General features: G+C 40.5%; 1 protein-coding gene across 6 annotated transcripts in view; it reads left to right on the plus strand.

The window, feature by feature from the left end:
• Nucleotides 1-21,235, plus strand: part of LOC136421714 (neuron navigator 2-like) — a 220,101-nt gene that overhangs the window by 187,922 nt on the left and 10,944 nt on the right. For 2 of the 6 annotated variants that reach the window (XM_066409211.1, XM_066409208.1), the window contains exons 16-22: nt 12,985-13,068; nt 15,133-15,214; nt 15,783-15,824; nt 16,590-16,723; nt 17,705-17,880; nt 18,604-18,684; nt 20,049-20,193. In XM_066409211.1, coding sequence (XP_066265308.1) covers nt 12,985-13,068; nt 15,133-15,214; nt 15,783-15,824; nt 16,590-16,723; nt 17,705-17,880; nt 18,604-18,684; nt 20,049-20,193 — 744 coding nt within the window. The remainder of the gene's footprint in view (nt 1-12,984; nt 13,069-15,132; nt 15,215-15,782; nt 15,825-16,589; nt 16,724-17,704; nt 17,881-18,603; nt 18,685-20,048; nt 20,194-21,235) is intronic. The other 4 variants (XM_066409210.1, XM_066409212.1, XM_066409207.1 and 1 more) reach the window with 3 other exon arrangements.

Consider the following 21,235-nt stretch of genomic DNA (forward strand, 5'->3'; position numbering starts at 1 on the left):
ATTTTCCTGTGTCAGCGGCTTTTTTTTTGGTCTACAGAGATTCATGGTAAACAGTTGCACATTGTTTCAGGTTGCTTTTTGGCTCACCTTTGAAGAAAGGTTGCTATCATTTTTGCTGCAAATGCTTAAGATGGCAACTTGTTGTAAAGTTGACAGATTGAAAATAATCAGTTAAATTCGCAAAGTTTTGTTTTCAGACAGTGCCTGTCCTTTGACGTTTAAAGAAAACAAACAGCATTCTTATATTCTCAGTAATCAGGCAATTCTGCAGATATAAACACAGGAAAAGTTCTGTCCACTCACTTTATCATCAGTACTGCTAGAATTCGAGCAACTGTGAAGTTTATCTCAACAATATTCCATCATTTTAGACCGCAGGAATCTACAGTTCCACCATATCAAGTGGAGCCCTTTTGAGTTCCGGGCATGCCTGTGGGTTTGCGTATTGATCCGCGTTCTGCCCGATATCGCGGGCTAAGTGGATTGAATGTCAGCCTTTATGGACCAGGCAAATACCTGGGCTTATGGCGGCAACATTACACCTGTAGGGCCGGTCATCTGTTACAGGATTATAGCTGGCACTGGATGGCTCACCTGAAGATAGGGCTGTAGTTGTTCTACCAGACGTGTGTCTTGGATGTGAGATTACGCAAAGGATGTTGTATTGAAGTCCTTGCTAGGATTAGATATGAGAGAGAAATGGTACAGACTAATGGTGCATCATGGCTGTGTTATAAAGTACCTTTAAGTGATGTGATAAAAGGCAAACTTTCATATGCTTTTAAAACTTTTTCTTGGTCTTATTTTTGGCAACAAGGTTGATCCGGTCTGGTGGAAGTTTGAACTGGCCTTTGTAGTTTCTTGTGCATTACCAGCTAGATCAGGATAGAAAATTCTATAATCTTAAGCCAGTGAGTAGCAAGGGCTATTAAAACCTTGATCACCAACAACAAAGGTATGAAATCGTAGGAGCACTTCTTAGAAGTTCAAGTTAGAAAAAAATACACTCATTCAATTTTTGGCCTACTGTCAAATAAAGCAAGGAGGTTTCATGTTATTCCCTGTAAAAGGTGTTCCTTGTTGCTGGGCTAAAATTAGCTATACATGTCAAATAGAGCAAGGAGGTTCTTAGCCTGGGTACCATCAGATTACTACCGGGGCTCAAGTATCATTGCCAAGGAAATAATCGAATGGCACCCAGGCTAGGAGATTCTATGGTTCTTGTTGTTGTGCCAAAATTAGCTCCACTGTAATGCCCCGCATAATTAGGCACGATGTAACAGCTTGGCCCCACGCCGCCCTATTGTTTTCACACCCATTGTGATTCGCGATGACTTGAAGACTTTTTCATGAGCCTAACATTTGGCTGGCATACAAATGGACCATTCCATTGTGCAAGGGGTGTGCAAACTACTACGCATATAACAATGGAATGAAACTCACGTTTCCAATACCCCGCTTTTAGTCCTACCTTTTTTCCATTTTTGTAGACGGCAAAATTAATTACATTCTGTACCTTGTACCTTTGATTGAATGTATTGCAAATATGTCCAACATGCCCTCCCCCCACGTATACAAATGCAAATGCCCACCATTTGATTATGCAAAGCGGGTAGCCTTGCAATGTTTATTCACCTCAGTACTTGGGTACAAAGGCTTCCTGTACAGCCTGGTTTCCCTCCCGTTCCTGAGCACTTTTCAAGGATCTCTCGTTCGTTCGTCAGTCAACGCCTCCCAACATATCTGCCGGGCGGGCGAGCATTGCCTAAGCAACGGTGGTACGCGTGAGCGCTCTCAGACAGAAGTTGTAGACGGACATGGCGAAAGACCTGTTAGCAGAAGGCATGGACAGGGAGAGCGTGCTGAAACGTCGCTCTTGTCCTTTCCCCTACGAGGTAAAATTGTTTCTTTGAATCTGTGACGTTTTTCGTACACTGTCTGTGATACAATGCTACTAAAAGCTATGGTAAGAAATAGTGGTAAGCCGGGTGAAGAGGTGCTCTGAAAGCGGTGCCATGTTTTTACCCGGGGCTCCGTATTATTTTCAAAACAAACAGGGTGTCCACAATGAGAGTAAGATTGTTCGTCTGCTGTAAAGCTTTTGTGTCGCCCTTTGTTTGCCGTTTTTGTGTGTCCTGTCGACGCTAAGTCTGTAGGATGTAAGGACTGTTTTTCAGCTGTTTTAATGGGGCTTTGTAAATCTTGTGTCCCAGACAATCACGCCGGATAAACCACTGATAAAACCCCGGACACTGCCACGAGTCAGGTGTTGATGATTAAACAGGGACAGGTGAGCAACAGATATACCTGTCATCAGGTTACCTAGCAGAAAATTACTGAAAACACCACGTAAATGCTCCATCTATTACGTATATCTAACAGCAACAAGCTGCAAGGCTTCAACACCTTGATAAACTTGGCAGCCATTGGTATCACCACAATCTTAAATCAAGACGAGAGTTTGTTAAAAGCATGCCCAAACACACCTCAGCAAACAATTAACGGAGACTTCGGCAAAGATAAGCTGTATCAAAATTCCCTGCCCCTTTTGAGGATGCAATATTATCTGACATGATTTTCTTACAAATTAGACCAACTGATAGGGAGGTGTAGAAAATTGTTCAACCGTTGACAGTCTCTTCTAATGTGTTGTTTGCTAAGGTAGGGTTTGAAATTGGGAAGATATTGGGTGAAACGGCTCTCTGACTGTGTACCCTATTGTTCATATGATCAAAGTTCATCAAAATGAGATTGGCATTACTAGAAATCCAAGGTCCCTGTATGTCAAGGTCCATAGTAATTACTTGCAAGGATGAGTGATTGCTCATTTCTGTTAGTGAGAAAATAATTCTAGCTTAATTTATAAAATTGCAGATTTAGAGAGCCAAAAGATGCCAAGAAATCAGTCAACTCTGCACATCTGCTTGGAGATGAATCTTAGTGATGTATTCATAAATTTGAACAGCTGCCTGTAGCATATTTGGAGACAATCTGCATATAATAGGGGCCATAATTTCATTCCGTCTTTGCAAATGTGTCTGATAAACTTAACTTTAGCAATTATAGGGCTTTAGCAGTAAAAGCACTCTCGAAAAGTGTTCCAATTTGTCATTGTTACTGTCAAGGTACAGGAAAATGAGAGCAGAGGAGAATTGATAATGAGCTGTATAATATAGCCCAAGCAACTATAACGTTATGTGTTTAAAGGCAAGACTGATTTTGTCTAAGCAAGCAATGCCACATCTAGCACTTTGTATATCACGCACAAATATGTACGGGGAGGTTAGAAATGTCTTAGATTGTTGATAGGGAGTCGCTGGTTCTTTGAATATTTCTTGCTGTAGGAAAATATTTCAAGGTGGGTGTTCATTTCTTGGTGCGAATCCCTCCAATATCTGTGCTGAAAAGGGTGAGAATATAACATGTGCCTGTTATCCTCAACAGGGTGAGAAGTTTGTATTGGGTGCGAACGACAGCCCCTCCCCTAACCAATTTACTGATGTTTATCTTCTGTTGTCATCATGTAAGAATGGAGAGAGAAGTAAAATGTATAAAGTGTGCTGCTCAGCATATAAGGACTCATGAAACCCAGTCAAATTTGTGTTGTTTTAACACACAATTGGACTGGGTATCTAAGAACTGTTGACACAAAAGGCTCAACAAATGTAAAACACAAACAGATGTAAGTTTGTATCACTCATTACAGTTGATATTCAGCCATTTCAGTTTATTATAACTACTGCGGCAAAGGTACAAATGCAGGTATTGCATAGCACAGATAGTTAAAAGCTGAGTCAAGTTGAAAAACATGTTTTCCTTGCCAAGGAGAAGACCTTGAATAGACCATTCAAGATGGGAAGATTTGCTGAACTTCGTCTTATGATTAGCTATTAGATGATTGCAATGGACTGTAACGTTCTATACAAAAGAGACCTTGTCACCTTCTTCGTACTTTATACAGACCTTCGTTGGGCAAACTTTGCTCAAGACAGGTGGAAAACAGCTAATGTGGTTTTAACCTTGCACTTGAAATTTGCACCTCATCAAAGGGTATTTGGATATGTCAGTGGTTCGTAGCAGAAGCTAGGAACGCCCTTGTCTACCTTTGTGATAACTGTTAGTCAAAGCAACACAAAGAGAGCGAGAAAAATGTTGTGCTAGTCAACTGGGTTTTCTAGGTTATTGATGGTTAACAATTAACTACTCAGGGTTTGTAATGACCTAGAACGGGTGGTAGGAATTTGGGATGGGGGAGGGGGCTTTAGGTGTCTATATGCCAACAAACTTGTTGACCAATGACCTTGGGGTCATGTTCCTGAGAAGGCCATTAGCTCCTGTACACCTGTTGATGGGAGGGGGGGTGACCTTGGTAAGGTTCCCTTTTTGGCAGGTGTTCTATGAGGTGTACTCCCTGATTGTCAAACCAAATTACTTCAAATCTGCATGGAAGTTGGATGCATATAACTTCATACCTGCACCTGTCTAGGCAGTGTCCTAGTTTTGTCAGGTGAAACAACAAAATGGAAATATTGAAATAACAAAGCCATAGAAATATAGGCCTATCCTATTTCTGATGTCCTCGTGTCAATATTTCAAAACGTATTGTATGATTGTAATGTATAGTTCATCCTTTTAACTGACTCGTCACACCTAGACTGGTAGTCCTTTTGGAACCCCCTTTGATCTGACACCGGTTATTTCAGCAATGTTGCAACTGCATTCATTCCGATTGTTGTATGTCTTCAATTACCAAATTATGATCTGATACCTTCTCATTGAAGAAGACCTCAACTCGCCCAAGCAAATTTATCGTAATTTTGGAAACAAAGTCACAGGTGTATAGTTGTTTGTTATGTGCAGTTATTGTTGTAAATACAGTACTGTAGGTAGTGTTATGTGGTGGAGAAGTGTTGCTGCTGTTCTACAGGCCTTTCATACTCAAGTGGCTGTGTCATGAGTAGAGCTGGGTGATGAAAGGTATCTCTTTGCTAACCTGGAATCCAGTCTGAATCGTTGTTAGGCTGGGCGTAACAGGCCGGGTGCTCTACAGGGCAGCAGGCGCTTTCCGCTGCCGTGCTATCTTTGCCACCCTGGGGTAGTTTGATGCGGTAGTTTACTGGCCCTCGACGAATAAACGAAAGCGCCATGAAGCATTGGTCAGTTCTTTTTGGTACATGTATGATTATGAAGAAAGGACTTCAAAGTTTGCAAAGTTGTGCTCTTACCTATCTGCTTTTACATGAAGCTGCCTCTTTTGAATGAGATGTTTTTTTACTCTGGATGTGCCGCCATAACCTGGGTACCTACCATCCTCCATTGTTGCTGCTGGCTCAATATTTTCGTTTGCTAATGACGTTGTGAGGATGGTACCCACTACCCAGGCTAGTGTCGCCATGAAGTTACATGTAAAAATGTGTACTCCATGGAGATCAATAGAAATGCACATAGAGAGAATACACACTTGGGAATTACGGTATTCAGGAGTTTATGTCCTTCTTTCCAAATAGCTCAATCTTTTCACTTGCTAATGACATCATGAGCAAAATTAGCAAATGAAAATATTGAGCCAGTCGTTGGTATCTAGGCTAGTGTTGCCATGTAGTTAGTTACATGTAAAAATGTGTTCTCCTTGGAGATCAATAGAAATACACATAGAGAGAATACACACTTGGGAATTACGGTATTCATATGTTCTTCTTTCGGAATGGCACACAGCCACAGATCTTGTGCAATTATTGCAGCGAGGGGCTTGGGAGTTAATTGCCTGATGCCACCCACTTTACTCGGGGTAATGAATACAGCCTTCCATTGATCTGTAGTGAACCCAGCAGTCTGTTACCCTCAGGCCAGTTCCACATCATTACACCCAAAATGTGTCTCTTTCTGTAGCAAGCAACAGTTTTGGCAATTTTGCAACAAATCTTACCAAACATTAGCAAGAAGACATTAACTCAGCTATGGGATTTCTTGAGAAGAGGACATATTGCATGTCGTTTAGACTATTTTTCACATAATTCATGTTTCTTGCGTACACATAAGTCCCTTTTTCAAGGGGTCACAGAAGAATGAATAGTTGTTGATATTTTTTGTGACATTTATAGGATTTAGAAGAGTCACACCTTCAAGAGCGAAAGAGCTTTATCAAATTTGTTGATCGCAATCTTAATGCATTTGAAAATGCACACTTGTAAATTCTGAAACGTATTGATTTTACAGTAAATTTCAACTCAGTTAGGAAATGCTGCTCTGCTAACCTTGCAACTTGGGAAATAAGGATTGTGCGAAAATAATTGGTGACTCAGACAATATTTCCACACTTAGAGAAAGTGTAATGTAATTTTCAACAAAAGACAAAAGGTCGCCTTTAGACGTCTAAGTTGAGGTAAACACACCTTGTCCCTGTATTATTCTCTTATTATCTACAGATTAGGTGGGATTTCCGGATGGTCAGCTGTTACAATTTCTTTTGTCTGTCATAAGACACAAATATCCGGACCATCAATTTGTGCCAAGGAGGTTACTGACTTGAGAGAGCTGAACCGCTGTGGCACTGCTACTCTTCAAGCAGATGTTTGGCTCCAGCTTGTTTTTGACATCTTTTTAGGCGTTTTTATCAGGCTTTCTGTTTTGTCAGGTTTTATACAGTATCAAACGTCTGGCTGGGAGATGAGGAGAAAACCTGACAAAATAAAGACCCCGATAAGAACTCCTAGAAAGATGTCAAAAACAAGCCAGAGCCAAACATCTGCTTAGAGAGTATGCACAGCAACCAATGGGAATGTTGTAAGGAATGTAGTAGAACATTCGAATAAAAGTTCGACCTTTTCCACAACACAAGTACAGTGTAGATAGTTATCGTGTAATAGTTTCCCGCTATTGACATGTTTTACCGGACATCCTGTTTTCGAGTATTAAGTATTTCCCATGGTCAACCTTGGTGAAAGGAAATCTGCCCACCCATCCCTTTAAACAGGTAATATTAGATGGGTTCACCTGGGGTCAAGATGAATTGCGACGTTTTAAACCCTCTGCTGTTCCTAACTCTGTTTATCAAAAGTTTGGTGTGAAAGTTGTATGTTTCAGACTACTAGTAGAAATGTTCTGTTGTTGGTGTTGGGTAGATGTCTTTGTGTGATTCGGTTTGGAATGTTACATGTACAGAGACAGGTGAAAAGTTTCTCTATAAGACGTGTAATCGAAGAGCTTCGTAGCTGTTTAAGGTACAAGGTTAGGGCTGGGTATTGTTGGTAGTCAATAGAAAAGGTGCAAAGTTGACAACATCTCATTTAAACCTACTGTTGACAGCAAAAATAGAAAGCAGTTAGAACCGGTCCATGATACTTTACAGGGGCCTGGAGACGAGGACAACAATGTTTTGTGCTTCTTGGCAACGCAAAGTATATCGCTTATGCCTCAGCACCCATATCACAGGCTTGTCTTGTCTTGTCTTGTCTTATCTTGTACTGGTAGATACAAAGCTCATTATTTCCACACAGGTAGCTCAACTAACTGGTAGCAGCCTCACAGTTGAGCTCCTGGTTCCAATTACATGTAGTTGGTGACTGGGAGACCCCAGTTCGAAGGAAGGGCATCTCGGTTGGGGCTGCACCCATCTTTTGGAAGGGACATAAAATGGGGATCCCATGTTCAAAGAGGTGCCTTGAGCACGTAAAAGGGGAAGGGCCAGCAACTCCTCCTTGTCAAAATGTACCCAAATACAGAAACAGCAAGGAAACTTGCTGACCTAATATGCCACCAGGCAACAACAGCTACAAGGCACAAAGGAAGATTTCAACTAGAATGTTTGATAGATGTGTCTGTCCTCCCAAAATGGAGAGCTAGAGAGTTTTGATTGACAGGCCATGATATTGCAGCACACCTGGTAATCTGAGATGCTTTGTTCATTGATGAGATTCCAGGTGTAACCTGTACTGAGATATCTCACTCAAGGTGTTAGACTGACACTACAATTGGCTGTGTATACCTTTCCAAACAACCTTCAACTCAAGCAAACATAACCTTCATTATTTTTACCAAAAATGTGTCATAAAATTATATTCTAAGCATATAAAGGTAATTTTTAACAGCTGTTCCTTAGGATTTAGGATGATTTCACAGTTCAGTTGTTCCGGTAACAGTTGGTATAGGTATGACAGTCCTTCCCATTGTGATAACTTTTGCTCTACTGAAACTTGAGCACAGAGAAGAATAGAGGAGAAACCCTGTCATTAAAACAAGAGCTTGCCCAGGTTATTATTGTCTCATCCCCTTATTATGTCATAAGGCGACATATCCTGTCTAGTCTCATTACCTTGTCTGTATGCTGCCTGGTTGTCTCCATCTTTTAATTTCTTGTCGTCCTACTCATTGTTTTGGAGCCAACTTTTCGTTGTTGGATCTGTCATTTTAAGCTTACAAAAATACATTTTCCTTAATTTCATGTCCTGAAGGTCAGATTTTTTTTGACGGACAGGTTGAAATGTTTGTTAGTCCCGACAAGTAATTTTTCGTCCCGGGACGGAGGTACAGGTCCTGGAGACAGCCCTTAAATGTAGAGCACCATAAGTCTCTGTTTACCTCCGAGGATCAAGCCCTCTGTAATGACTCATCAATTGATTGACAGATCACCAAATCGTTTGAAACAGGTCAGCTGATGTAATTGGTAGGAAGAGAGCTTTTTTCTGTGATCAAATTATCGGCTTGCTAGTTGTGCATTCCACTGCAGTTTTTCAGGCAGGGTCGTGCCAGGGTGAGAAGTATTTTGTGTTCTATCTTTACATATTTTTTTTCTCTACGCTGAATATTGTTCAAGCAAGGAATATGCAGGAAAATATTTATGGTAATTGTTAAAAATTCGACATTTTCCTCCGAAGTAACATGTTACATTGCAATTTTCGCTTTGTCTGTTTAGGGGAAGTTTGTCATAATTCAAAAGAATTATTGTAAATGGCTTATTTTTTTGCTGGTATGCGACCTTCCAAACAGGAAGTTTGATGAATTACTCCACAAATGGCATTATAATGTTGTTTGCACTGCGACTTTTAGGGCTTTACAGGCCATGGTTTTGTTTATTCAGCAGCTCAATGTCAGAAGGTGTGTGGCATTACCACATTACAGGCAGTCAGGAGTCGTCGGTAAATCATTTACCTGAGCGCCTCCTGTTCCAAACACCATCCCCGGTGGGGGGTGACGTCGAGGTGGGCTTGTTTGAACACTTTCTGGGACACACAAAGGCGCAGACTTTGCTCGGAGTCACGGAGAACAGGCAATCCTTGGAACGATCGGCCAGCATTAGCTTGCCGTAAGCCTGTACTTGTGCCGAGACAAGTACCACTGGAATGGCCTTGGTGTTCCTGCTGTCTTTTGTGGAAAAGGGGTTCCTTTGAATAGCGACGTGCTCTCGCGTTAATGGCAGTGCCACTTGGGAAGCTGTTGTGTCTGGTTCCGGGGCGTTTTTGTTCTTGACTGGTCGGTGCCGTCTGGTTTGTTCACTTTGACTTGTCTCCATTCTCGTCTTTGCGTAAACTCAGCTCTTGTGCGATGTTGTTCTTTCTGCTTTAAAGCAGCTTGAAAGGAGGACATTTTGAAGGGAGGTAAACCATCCTCTAGTCAAATTTTAACTTGAGGTTTGTGATAACACAGTGTTACACTTTGTCTGACTTTCCATTCATTGCTTCATTTGTTTAATTTGTTGCCAAACACTGCTGTTCATGTCACGTTGTTCTTCTGTCTTGTTTCTTCTACATTAAAAAATACTTGTAGAACATTACATTTTCTCTTTTTGAACATTCAAGTTCAGCAATGTTGTCTTTTTCTTATTGTGTTGATTTTTCTTTCACATTTCATCATTTGAGGACCTGTTTTTCTACTGTTTAACCACACTTCCTGTATAGTAATGACCTCACTTCCTGTTGTCTACTAGTATGTGTATTCTGTCTCTCATATTCACAAGTCTTCAACCTATATGCTCATGTTTATGTCGGGGATGGTTCGATTTTACTGCCTGTACCGCGTCCTGTCATTTGGTAACACATCACAAAACAGTGTAGACACTCCTGTTGACTGATCACAGGTTTATAGCCAGTAAAACTGTTCGTTGTGTACTTTTCTGAAACAGATTACTGCTTGAGGATTTAATGATGGAGTTTCCTTTGGAAGATAACTGTAATTAAGGGTACTTAATCGGGCTTGAGTAGGAGACACAAGTGTTAAAAATGTTAATTGATAACCCAGTACCACACTTAGCTCCGGCTCAAACTTAGCTGCCTTTAATTTTGGTTCTTCCCTTTAAAGGACCTCTTGTTCATATTTGTGCTTCTGACACCCTCGCTGATAGCTTACCCTGTCGCCAATCACTAAACTACAGGCCTCTGTACTTTAAATTCTTGTCTCCTTGTCTTATCATCTTATAAAAGACTTCACACACTTGTACTGCCTTGCTGGAAATCCAGTTTCTGGGGCATCTCCGCTTACAGTTCTTTGTGACATTTGCACCCGAGTGTGTGGTTTTTATCTCTGTCGGGTGCTTTTGCTGTGGAAAGCCGTCATTCTTGGGATGCCATGTTACCTTTCCTGGGCCTTCCTATCTCCCTGTTGGGGCTCATTATTTGTAGAGATAGAAGAAGGGTGTCCTTGGATGCGGCTTAATAGAAGCAGAGACCAACTAGAAGGAATAAGCCGTGCGTCTTCTTTTCTCTGAAGCGTCCGTGTTGGTGAACCCACAGAGGAGCGTATAGCTTGCATACAGCAGGGTGTTGGCTACAGATTTGTGCACCTTTGCTGCAATGGAGGAGCGAAGGATAAAGGCAGAAAGCTGGCCACAAGCTGATTTTAACGAGGAAGAGGATCTCCTGGAAGATGCTAAGGTATTACAGCACAGCGGGTTTACAATAACTGTGTAGCTAGGATAAGTTAGAACACTGTTGCCAGTTGGGTATTGGTTTAATTCACGTTGGGAACTCTCCTCCCATTTATCATGCTAATCCAGGACAATTGGAAAATTAAAGGGCTACGGAAGTCAATACTTTGAGTGCCTGCTTGCATTTTTTGCTGCTGTGTATATTAAATGTATCGATTGCGGAGGTAGTAGCTGGCTGAACTTGCAGGTTGTTGGCATCGCGCCAGGCCTCAGTTTACCGATGAGTCAGGTGGGTGGTTTGTTGAGGGTGAGGGGCCCTGACGTGAACATTGTCTGTGAGATGGCTTCTCGAGGTGAGAAGGCTGAGAGTTGGCCGCAAGCAGATTGCGAAGGAAGAAGACATCTTGAAGATGCGAAGGTTGCTTTTCTTCCCTGTGTCTTTGTACTTTGTACATTTGTAGCTGTGAATAACATAGCGACGTTGTGTGATAGAATATACAGACTACTTGAACTGATATCTACACATCTCATCAGTAGGGTTATATCTTTGAATCTGTTATTTCTTTTGCAGCATAGATCGTTTTTCCTTTCATTATTTTTAATATCAACTCTTTGTAGGTTTGTAATTTATAGCTACAAAGATAGTGACTCTGTGTACTAGAGTACACAAATGATTTGCTGATATCTTAGTAACCATTTAATCACTTAGGTTGCATCTTTGTATCAGTTATTTCTTTCACACTAATCACAGCATAGCTCCTTTTTCGTGGGTGTTTTATCAAATCACAGACTGGTTTTTGTACCATTAGCAGGCTCACTGTGTTTGCATTCTGCATGGTTGAATGATGACGTTTATTTGTGTTGCAATATGGAATAGGTCTGAGTGTGAGACTTTTGTTTAGATTGGATCTTTGATACATTACAGCTTTAGAATAGGTTTCAAAGATGTAGATTGCTCCATTGTGGCATAAGTAATGATTTTCATCTGTTGCTTCTGTACATTTCTCTATTTTGTGATGCATAAAATATCATACCAGTTATGATAATGCTTCAGATAGAGGTGATTTTGATGAAGATGTCCACGTACTGTCAGCTTTCTGGGGCATACCTAAAATAGGAAATGGTAGTGTTGGTGGGATGTTTATCTCTTCAATCAGTTCATGCACAATTAGCTCTACAGTATTTATAAACAGTTTGCTGGGTGTATCCGGTGTCTCAGGATATCTAAAACTTGCCATTATTTCTTTGGGAACATTCTGTATTCACAAGACGTATGTGGGTCGTGATTTGCATTTTTTGTTGGCACAAATTGGCTGTGAAACCACTTAACATTCAGGAGAACTGTCTAGCGCCTTCCCTGGAGTTTTTGAGATATTATTCCTGACTGGTAGAATCCCCTATAGGGTTAGTTATGAGGGCTTCCTTATTCAGCGATGGTTCGATTAGAATTTATCATTTTATTCCAACCATATTCTAGCCAGAAAATATGGACATAGCAAAAGTAACATATGGCATTGTTAGAGAACAAATGTTGTTGTAAGAATAAGAAATGTTTGATAAACATTGTAGAAGAAATCTGCAGTGTTTGCTTACAACATGAAAGGGGAGAAGAAAGATGATCTGGAAACTATTTGAAAGAAAAACTTGAGAAATCCTAACTCACGGATTTAACCACCATCAAAAATATATGATACATATTTGGGATAACTCTGAGATTAAGTCACAACTGAACTTTTACGATTTATCATATTTGTGTATTAAGGATAAAAAAGCAATTAATTTTGTTGGAGGGTTCCTTTGCTAAATATTCTGTAACTTGTAAGATGGCATGCAGAAAATTCTATGTTGCTATTGGCTTCATGACTCTTTTTGAAATTCTGTTGTCATCGCAGAAATATTTGGCCTGTGACCTTTTCCAATACTGTACCCCTAGGACAGGTCAAATGACAATCCAGCGAAATGATATATTGATTTTGATTGACATATTGGTCTGACAATGTTTTTTTTCCATGTGTCCTTTTAAAATGGTGTTCCTTAGGACAGGTCAAATGACAGTCCAGTAAGATGTTATATTGATTTTGATTGACATATTGTTCTGATGATGTTATTTCCCTGTATTTCTGCAGGCTCACGTCGTGGCAGCCTTCGAGCAGAGCCTGTCCAACATGACAGAGCGGCTGAAGGGACTCACGGTAACAGCTGAACAAAAGGTACGGAAACAAAGATACAAGAAAAGATACTGTACGGAATACTGATAAGCATAAAGTAGATAGAAGTGCCAGTTATCATACACTGTTTGACTGGAAGGACTTACTGTAACAGCTGAACAAAGGGTATGGAAACAAAGATACTGTACAAGAAAAGATACTGGACAGAATACTGATATTAGTGATAAGTATAAAGTAGCTAGAAGTCCCTGTTATCATACACTGTTTGACTGGAGGGACTCACTGCAACAGCTGAACAAAAGGTACGGAAACAAAGATTACACGAATGATATCATACAGACTACTCATAAGCATATATAGAGGATAGAACTGTTATCTAGGCATACTCTGTGATAGATTGAATGTGAAATCAACTTGGTTCAGTAAACATTGAAAACTATGCTGAGTTTCTAATAAAAGTATGGAAAGAGAATATGTTTTCATAATTTTGTTGCCCCCCTAAAGAGAAATCAAATTTCTATGGCCTGAAGGGTCAAAAGATTATTGTGTTAGTGTTCCCTAACAGGAAGCCTCCCTCCAAACATGAAGGGCCCTAAATCCAGGTCCTGTCATCAAAGTTTGGGTGCCCCACTTCTTGTGATGAATGCGCCCACTAAAATGCACCGACGTTTTTGGCAAACGTTGGCTCTTTCCCATTTGTAATTTCCCAAATGTTCTGTCCAACTAGTGGAAGATGTACAGACTCGTAAATCATAATGTGTTCTGGAAATACAAAAATTCTGGCTCAGGAGCACAGCTTCCCAATCCATCAACGCTCTGTTTTGAAATATTTGGGTCATTCTTACCGTTATTTTTCCTTGACAACTCAAACTTCCACACAAACACTTCTTCATAGTGGAAGGGGCCACCCAGTAGTCTGAAAATCCAGTAAATGATGAAACACCCCTCCCCCTTCCCGCCCTCTTTGTTAGAGGAAAGAAGCAGGTGATTGACCTTGTTGATTGACAGGTCCTTCTGACAGCAATTGGGAAATCCTATATCAGGCCGTCATGGGGATAGGGCTTCCATGTTAGTGGCGAAATAGAAATCGTGACCTATGACTAGAATCCAACCTTCGGCTATTAGGATAGCTGCCAAGCATTTACCTGCAACTATTCTTGATAATATGATAAATTTTTGGCGTAATCCCTGAGCATAGGTTAGCCTCTGGGGGCAAAGTCATTATCGTTGTTCAAATTCCATTTCTAAAGTTACCGAGATATTTGCCAAGTGTGTGGATGGGGGTAAAAGAGCATCTTCATATTATTGTGGGGGTAGTAATAGAAACGAAATATAGAGGTGTTTTTAAAAAGCATCTTTTCCTCCCTTTTCTCAGATGGAACAGCCACTGTCAATCAGTTAGCTACAAATAACTGTTTCTGCATTTCATTCTGACACAAACACTTAGGGTTTGATTGATTGATAGATGATTTGGAGCTGTGGGAAAATATTTTGCTATTTGTAGCTCATGTACTCGGTGGCCCCAGAATATTAGAACGCAACCTTCAAAGCCCAGAAAGCTGGAACAAATTTAGAGCTATCTTCTGGGTGGGTCCTGCGGCCTTGACTTTGGACCCGTGTTATCAGTATCACTGGTTGGTATGTAACCCCTGCTTATGAGAGATCAAGAGAAAAATTTGCCAAGATGTAACATCTGATCTGTCAAATGGATGTGGGCAGATTGAAGCTTAAAGGTTCTGGGTTTCATTTCAGGTAGGGTAAGAAATAAGCCTGCTATTCCGAGAGTATTGAAACAGAAATGTAACTATGACATCTCTTACACATTACATAGTGCTGCACAGGTTTTGCAGAGAGAGTTAGCTTGGATAGTTTTTACCCATGAAGGGTTAGACAGAGCCAGAAATTGAGATGATGGGGTTTCAGATAGGGAAAGAAGTAATGAAACTTTTTGCACAGATGTTCATACTGTATAATTTTTCTATACCTGTCACCAAATGCCAGATCTGAGGTACCTGTGTCTCTTTCCAAGCTGGTATGTTGAAGTAGCTGACTGTGGACCACTTTCTTGGATGTAATTTCTCTCTTCTTCTCCTCCCCTTGCTGCAGGATGCAGAGTTGATGGAGCTGAGAAGAACCATTGAACAGCTGAAACAGCAGAGTCAGCAGCAGCTGTCCAACACCTCACCTGGTATGTACAGCAAGGAACAGCAAAATAATCTGGATATTAGGGAAGAAGCACCTTAAATTTGGAAGGTAGTATAGCAGTGCTGAGCTAGCAGTAGAGCAGTGCAGCGTGGTGATTCCACAGTCTGGGGAGAACCCTAGCAAGAAAGTATTGTTTGTGTAATACAGGCATGGAATAGAAGGTTCCATTAGAAGCAATGCATTCACCTGAACAGGACCTGCTGGAAGCTGAAAGTTAGCGTAGCCATTCAAAAGAGCAACTAATGTCATGAGAACTCCAAGACTTACTACTCAGCATACTACTGCTTATGACCATATCTAAGCCTCCCTCCTTCCCTCTTACCCTTTATTGTACCATTTTGCTCTGGCAAACTTTACAAAAAGTTGCCTCCCTATGTTTTCACATTTTTCACTAAAAGAAAAGTGAGACTTATTATTTCATATCAGTTAACGTGCCATAATGTTTTAACATACCTTGTTTTGAATTTACCATAATATGTTTTTCCCCACATTTTTTCCCTTAATTTCAAGAAGTGGTTCCCATTTATTTCATTTTCATTTTCCGTTCAAAGGTCACCCCTGGCGTACATTTGGGGAGGGGTTGCACGGGCCAAGTAAGTTGATCGAGGACAAATGACTTTGGCCACAGAGTACATCATAGAGTGATATCTGACCGCTAGTGCCAAGATTTGCAACTACAGTACTAGAACTTAGCCGTTGCTGTAGTATATTAGTTTTGTCTGCTATTTTGCTACTAGTATTAGTATTGAAATGCTTTTGCTTGGTTTTCTGGCTCATCAATGTCTCCATATAATGTTCCCAAAGCTTCAGAATATCCAACAATATAGACCCTCCTTTGCTGACTATAGTGCCATCAGATTGCTTGACTTTGTTGATCTATTCTGTAACGCATTAGTTGCTTCTGTGCAATCAGTATGCCTATATGTGCCTGTGAGAAAATCTAGTCAGTACATATAGTGAAATGTAGTTGCAAGATATCACATGATCTACTTCGCGGCCAAAGTCAATAGTTAGGCACCGTTTTTTAATGCAGTGAGCAACTCTGGACTGCCTTGAGCATACCAACAGTTCCTCAGTTATCAGTTAATTCTTTGAATTTTTTAAAATCTAATTTTGTTAACCTTTAATTTGATTCGATTTGATAATTTTCCCAATCCCTCCTGCTACTTTTGCAGTAACAGAATATTTAATCTTAGATTTAAGAAATTAAGAAACTTAAATGTTTTGTCTGAAATATATTTGACATGAAAATTGTAGTTGGGGGTATTCAGCAGACAGCTGTCTGCTACCCACATTTTCTTGTTCTAAAACAGGCCTATGTGCCAATGTGTGTCTTATACTTAATGTTATATTTCCAGATCTTCGTATGACTCGACTGCCGTCGACTGACAGTGTTTCGAGCATGAACAGTGTCACAAGTGTGTCCAGCGCTGGAAGCGGCGCCGAGTCTGAACCAGGCGGAAGAAAGAAGAAGAAGAAGAGCTGGGTAATTGTAAATACATGTTTGGTGTGGTGCTTTTCGTAGCATGTAGGCTTTACACCCCTGCTGTTAAGTGTTCTGGTCCTGATGTAAAGAGAAATAATTGCATGGTTCACCACTACACTTTACAACTGGGGGTGTGCTATTTTTTTGCTTAAAAGTGCTTCTTGTGTAAGTTTTGTTGCTAAGGAAAAATGGAAAAGTTGTTGCTTATAATTGCCTTAGTGTGCAGGTCTGTTTTGCATGTTCGTGATGCATATTTGGTCATCTGCATATTTGTGACATCTTTGTTGAACCTGTTTGTATTGTTCTGTGTGTATGTCTGCAGGAGGATCTAGGAAGACTCACTGGGGTTGGTACCCTAGAAAATAGCAGTAGACAGAGTTTTCCCAAAATAGAGATTTTTAAAAAGCTTTTAACAATCCAGGGCTGTCTCCAGGACCCGTGACTCCGCCCCTGGACAGAAATTCGCTTGTTGCGACGTAAAAAAGATTTTCACCCTGTCCATCAAGAAAATCTTAACTTCCTGATATGAAATTGAAGAAAATGTATTTTTCTAAGCCCAAAATGACAAAATTAACAATGAAAATTAACAGCATGGACTCCCAAACAACGTGTGGGATTGAAAGAAGTTTAAGCTGGAGACAGCCCTGTTACATTTCCTGTGGATGTATAAAACTTGCTATAATGTGGGTTACTAAATTGCAAATCAAGAAATGTAGAAATAACCAGTTTCTCCCCAAGCACTGTAAAGTGATGGATGTCTTAATTTGCTGTACATGCCTGCCTAAAACGGTTGGTTTTGTCTTAACTTTTATAATGCCTGGTGTTGTACATCTGTCAATACCCCCCCTTAAGTTTGTGTAACGGACAAGAAAATGGTCTCCAATGAAGAGTTTGTGCTGTAATATCGCAATGTCGTGAACAAGCTACAATAAATTGCCTATATTTCATGTCCTGCCTCCCTCTAACTTTTAATCCCCCATTCCCCAGTTACGGAGCTCTTTCAAAGCGTTCTCGCGCAAGAAGAATCGCATGCAGTCCCAGTCTGATGTGGAGGATTCGCTGACGACTCCGGAATCGATACCGGGATCTCCTCGCGCCTCTCTCTCATCCCTCAACTCGTCGATGGGAATGAATCCCATGAAGGGATCATCCTCCACTTCAGCGTGAGTTCATCAATCTCTTCTTGCAATGAGCATTTGTCTCACAAATGACACAAATTTATCTTCAGGAGGACTTCTCTTAGACATGTCTTGAGTTTCCTTCAGTCATGCTTACAGATACACAGTGCAAAACCAAGGTTTAGAACAGGAATAAGCTTAAAAAATGTACTCCTAGTGATGGTATAGTAAATGCTGTGATATGTAATTGAAATTCTTAGCTGCAGTGAGTTATTGATTATTTTTCAATTATGCTGGTAGGCCATGGTGATATGGACACTTCCTATCATGATTTTGCTCACATATTTTTGTCTCATCATGTTTTTTGTTATCCACCCACCCATCCTTGTCCAACAAATGTAACAGTGAATCATTGTCATTCTCATTTGAGATGTCGTCGCCATCATTTTTGTCCGTATGTTCTGTTACAAAATATGATATCATGCATGACGTGACATTTTGTGCTTAAAGTTTTTGGCATTTTAGTTTCACGTTGGTTGTCTCTTACCGTTACTAGATTATAGATATTGCATTTTTGCACCCGTATGATGAATATCATTTTGTATGTACCTCAGATATCACCCTCATTTTTGTCTGCGTTCTGTCGCAAGATACATGTATCATGCATGACATGCCATTTTGTGCGTGATGAACATTTTAGTTTCACGTTGGTTTTCTCCCATTTTTGCATCCGTCTGATGAATATCATTTTGTGCACAATGTCACCAGCTTGCCCGGCAGCCTTGGCAAGTCAGTCTCCTCCACCTCCATTCACATCAACCCCATGGTCAAAGTGTTTTCCTCGCCGGCGTAAGTCCCAACACCAAGAAAAACAAACCTCTGGCCTCCGTCTAAAACAACTCTGTCCAGCATGAGTCTCAACTTCTGTCTGTTGTAGTGGAAACTTAGCAGTCTCAGAGACCAGCTGTGTTCAACTGTAACAGTGCCACAAAGTGGTAAAACCCATCACTCTCCCCCCATTCCTGTTCCCCATTCCATATTGATATTAATCATGATCAATAAAGAGATCATCATATCTTCACCAAAATCAATTCTTTTGTCCTAGCCAGCTCAAATGCAGCCTTTCTCTTGCTTGCACTGCTGGTTCTGTATAGGCTTTTTCTTAATTTCTACCCTTTTCTGCTGACTTCCTACTGGAGCAAGTCAGCAGAAAAGGGTAGCAATCATACGAAAAGTACATGATAATTTCAGAAGACGACAATTTTAGAATGTCAAAGGAAAACTGCTACAAAGGCATCTACAAAATTTGCTAATCCTCTGCACTCTTGCAAACAAATTTGCCACCTTTTCCCAGCCATGTCCACTCCATATGCATCTTCCTTGCATATCTCTGCCCCCCTCCCCACCTTCCCATTTGGTTGAAACACAGCTGAGTTGTGAGACTGACATTGACATCTTCGTGCTCTTCAAATTGACCACACAGTTCCTCTGCATGCCCCTAGTTCCTCCCCATGGTAGCCTACCAGGTTTAGCAGGTAGAAAAACCAGCAAGTCAAAGTGTACTCAGTACTTAGTGAACAGGACATTTTCCAACAGCATGTTTATACAGTTTCTAACCAGGACTTTAGCCACATTAGTACTTGTTGTAGAGTCAACTTCTCACCAACAAGCATGTGGTAGCCATGTCTAGCTGACGGTCTGTCTGTAGATAACTGGGGATATATAGTTCCCATAAATGTTCTAATGTTGTTGTTTGTTTCATGTTACATGTACATTTAGTCCGTATATTTTGTCATGTTTAGATGTGCTTCTTGTTGGTTACCGAAGAAGGAAACTCATTTTACAAGGAATTCTTGCGTTGTCATTGGTGTTCTCATACTGTATTTGATAAATTGTCTGCAATCCCAATCCCTAAAGAACTAGCAACATACCTGAGCATTTGGCATGAGTAAAATCAGTTTTAGTCCAGTGTCTTAGGTTTATATTATCAGAAGTTGCTCGTGTTGTGTTCCAATGGACATTACATAAGATTGAGTAAGCCCAGAGGTTTAGAATCATCTGTTTGCAGAATCTACTCTTGACAAAGGTTTGTTTATTTTCATCAGTCCTTATTCCAGGATATTTGTATCCAACCAAAAAGTACCGATTTGTATAATGTATCATTCTTTGCCTGTATGTTGGGAGTTTCCTAAAAGAAAGATTTCATCTTTCAGAATCTACGATGGTGATGAGGAGTCTGTAGACGTCTTGAAGAGCCAGCTGCGAGAGAAGGACATGAAACTGACGGATATCCGTCTGGAGGCGCTCTCCTCCGCACACCAGCTGGACCAGCTAAAGGAGACCATGAACAAAATGAAGGTTTGTTCTCCCCCTATCATAGACTCGTAATGGACCGACCTGCCTTCTATCGCATCATGCTCCAGTTTTCCGGGAAGATACCAGAATCCAGGGAATTCTCCAGTTACCCAATAAAGAAAATGTTTAAAATTCTAATATTTTAAAAAGGATTTTGATGGATTTTCCAGCTAATTTTCGAGGATTTTTAGGGATTTTGCAGTTCACTGGTTAACTACTGAAATTCAGTAAGTTCTCAATTTGCAGAAGCTTCAAAAACTTTTCAGAAAAGTATTTAGAATTCAGCTATTTTTCATTGATTATTAGGAGATATCCAGTTTTGGAAATCCAATACATGCTTTTAAAAGAAGCTTTGAATTTGGAAAGTTGCAAAATTGCAGTGACCATGTGTGTGTGTATTCTGTGGTTACCATCTGTGTGTACCTTCACTCTGGAGCACCTTTGGCAACAAATTGCTAAACTACATCCTCAATCAAACTACACCCCAGTTCTCAACCTAATCCTGTTCCCGTCTACCCATTTCTGTCTGATTCTGCTGGTACTATGATTCAATTCCAAAATGCTGTTTTCTTAACCTTTTCTTGCAATTGGGCTGGCTCCTGTGCAAATAAGAATGTCTTCTAATGAAGGAATTTCTGGGTCCGGACGTCCAAATCTTCATCAAAATCTTAACATCAGCCACGGTCTGTGTAAAAAGAATTGAGGAATCCTTATTCATACAAATTGTTAAGTCATCTTGTTAATCAAGCAGCTTGAAATCAACTTTCTTATCAAATATGCTTGGCAGAGATAATGCATGCATAAATTCCGTAAAAAACTTGACGCAAAAATACCATGTTGATAATTGCAAAAGGATGCCAATTGCCAAACACTTTATATTCAGACATGATGAATTCCTGGAAGTATTCTGGCTCTTCCTGGAACACTGAGACTGTTGCTTAGCAACCAGGAGTGTGGGCCGGTCCATTATTTGTCCTTGATGGAGGAGGGCAAGGTTTCACTCTTGTGCTTGTTCTTTCCTTCGATGACACTTTGCTCCTCTTGT

This window comes from Branchiostoma lanceolatum, chromosome 16, assembly GCF_035083965.1.
Source record: "Branchiostoma lanceolatum isolate klBraLanc5 chromosome 16, klBraLanc5.hap2, whole genome shotgun sequence".
NCBI lineage: Eukaryota > Metazoa > Chordata > Leptocardii > Amphioxiformes > Branchiostomatidae > Branchiostoma > Branchiostoma lanceolatum.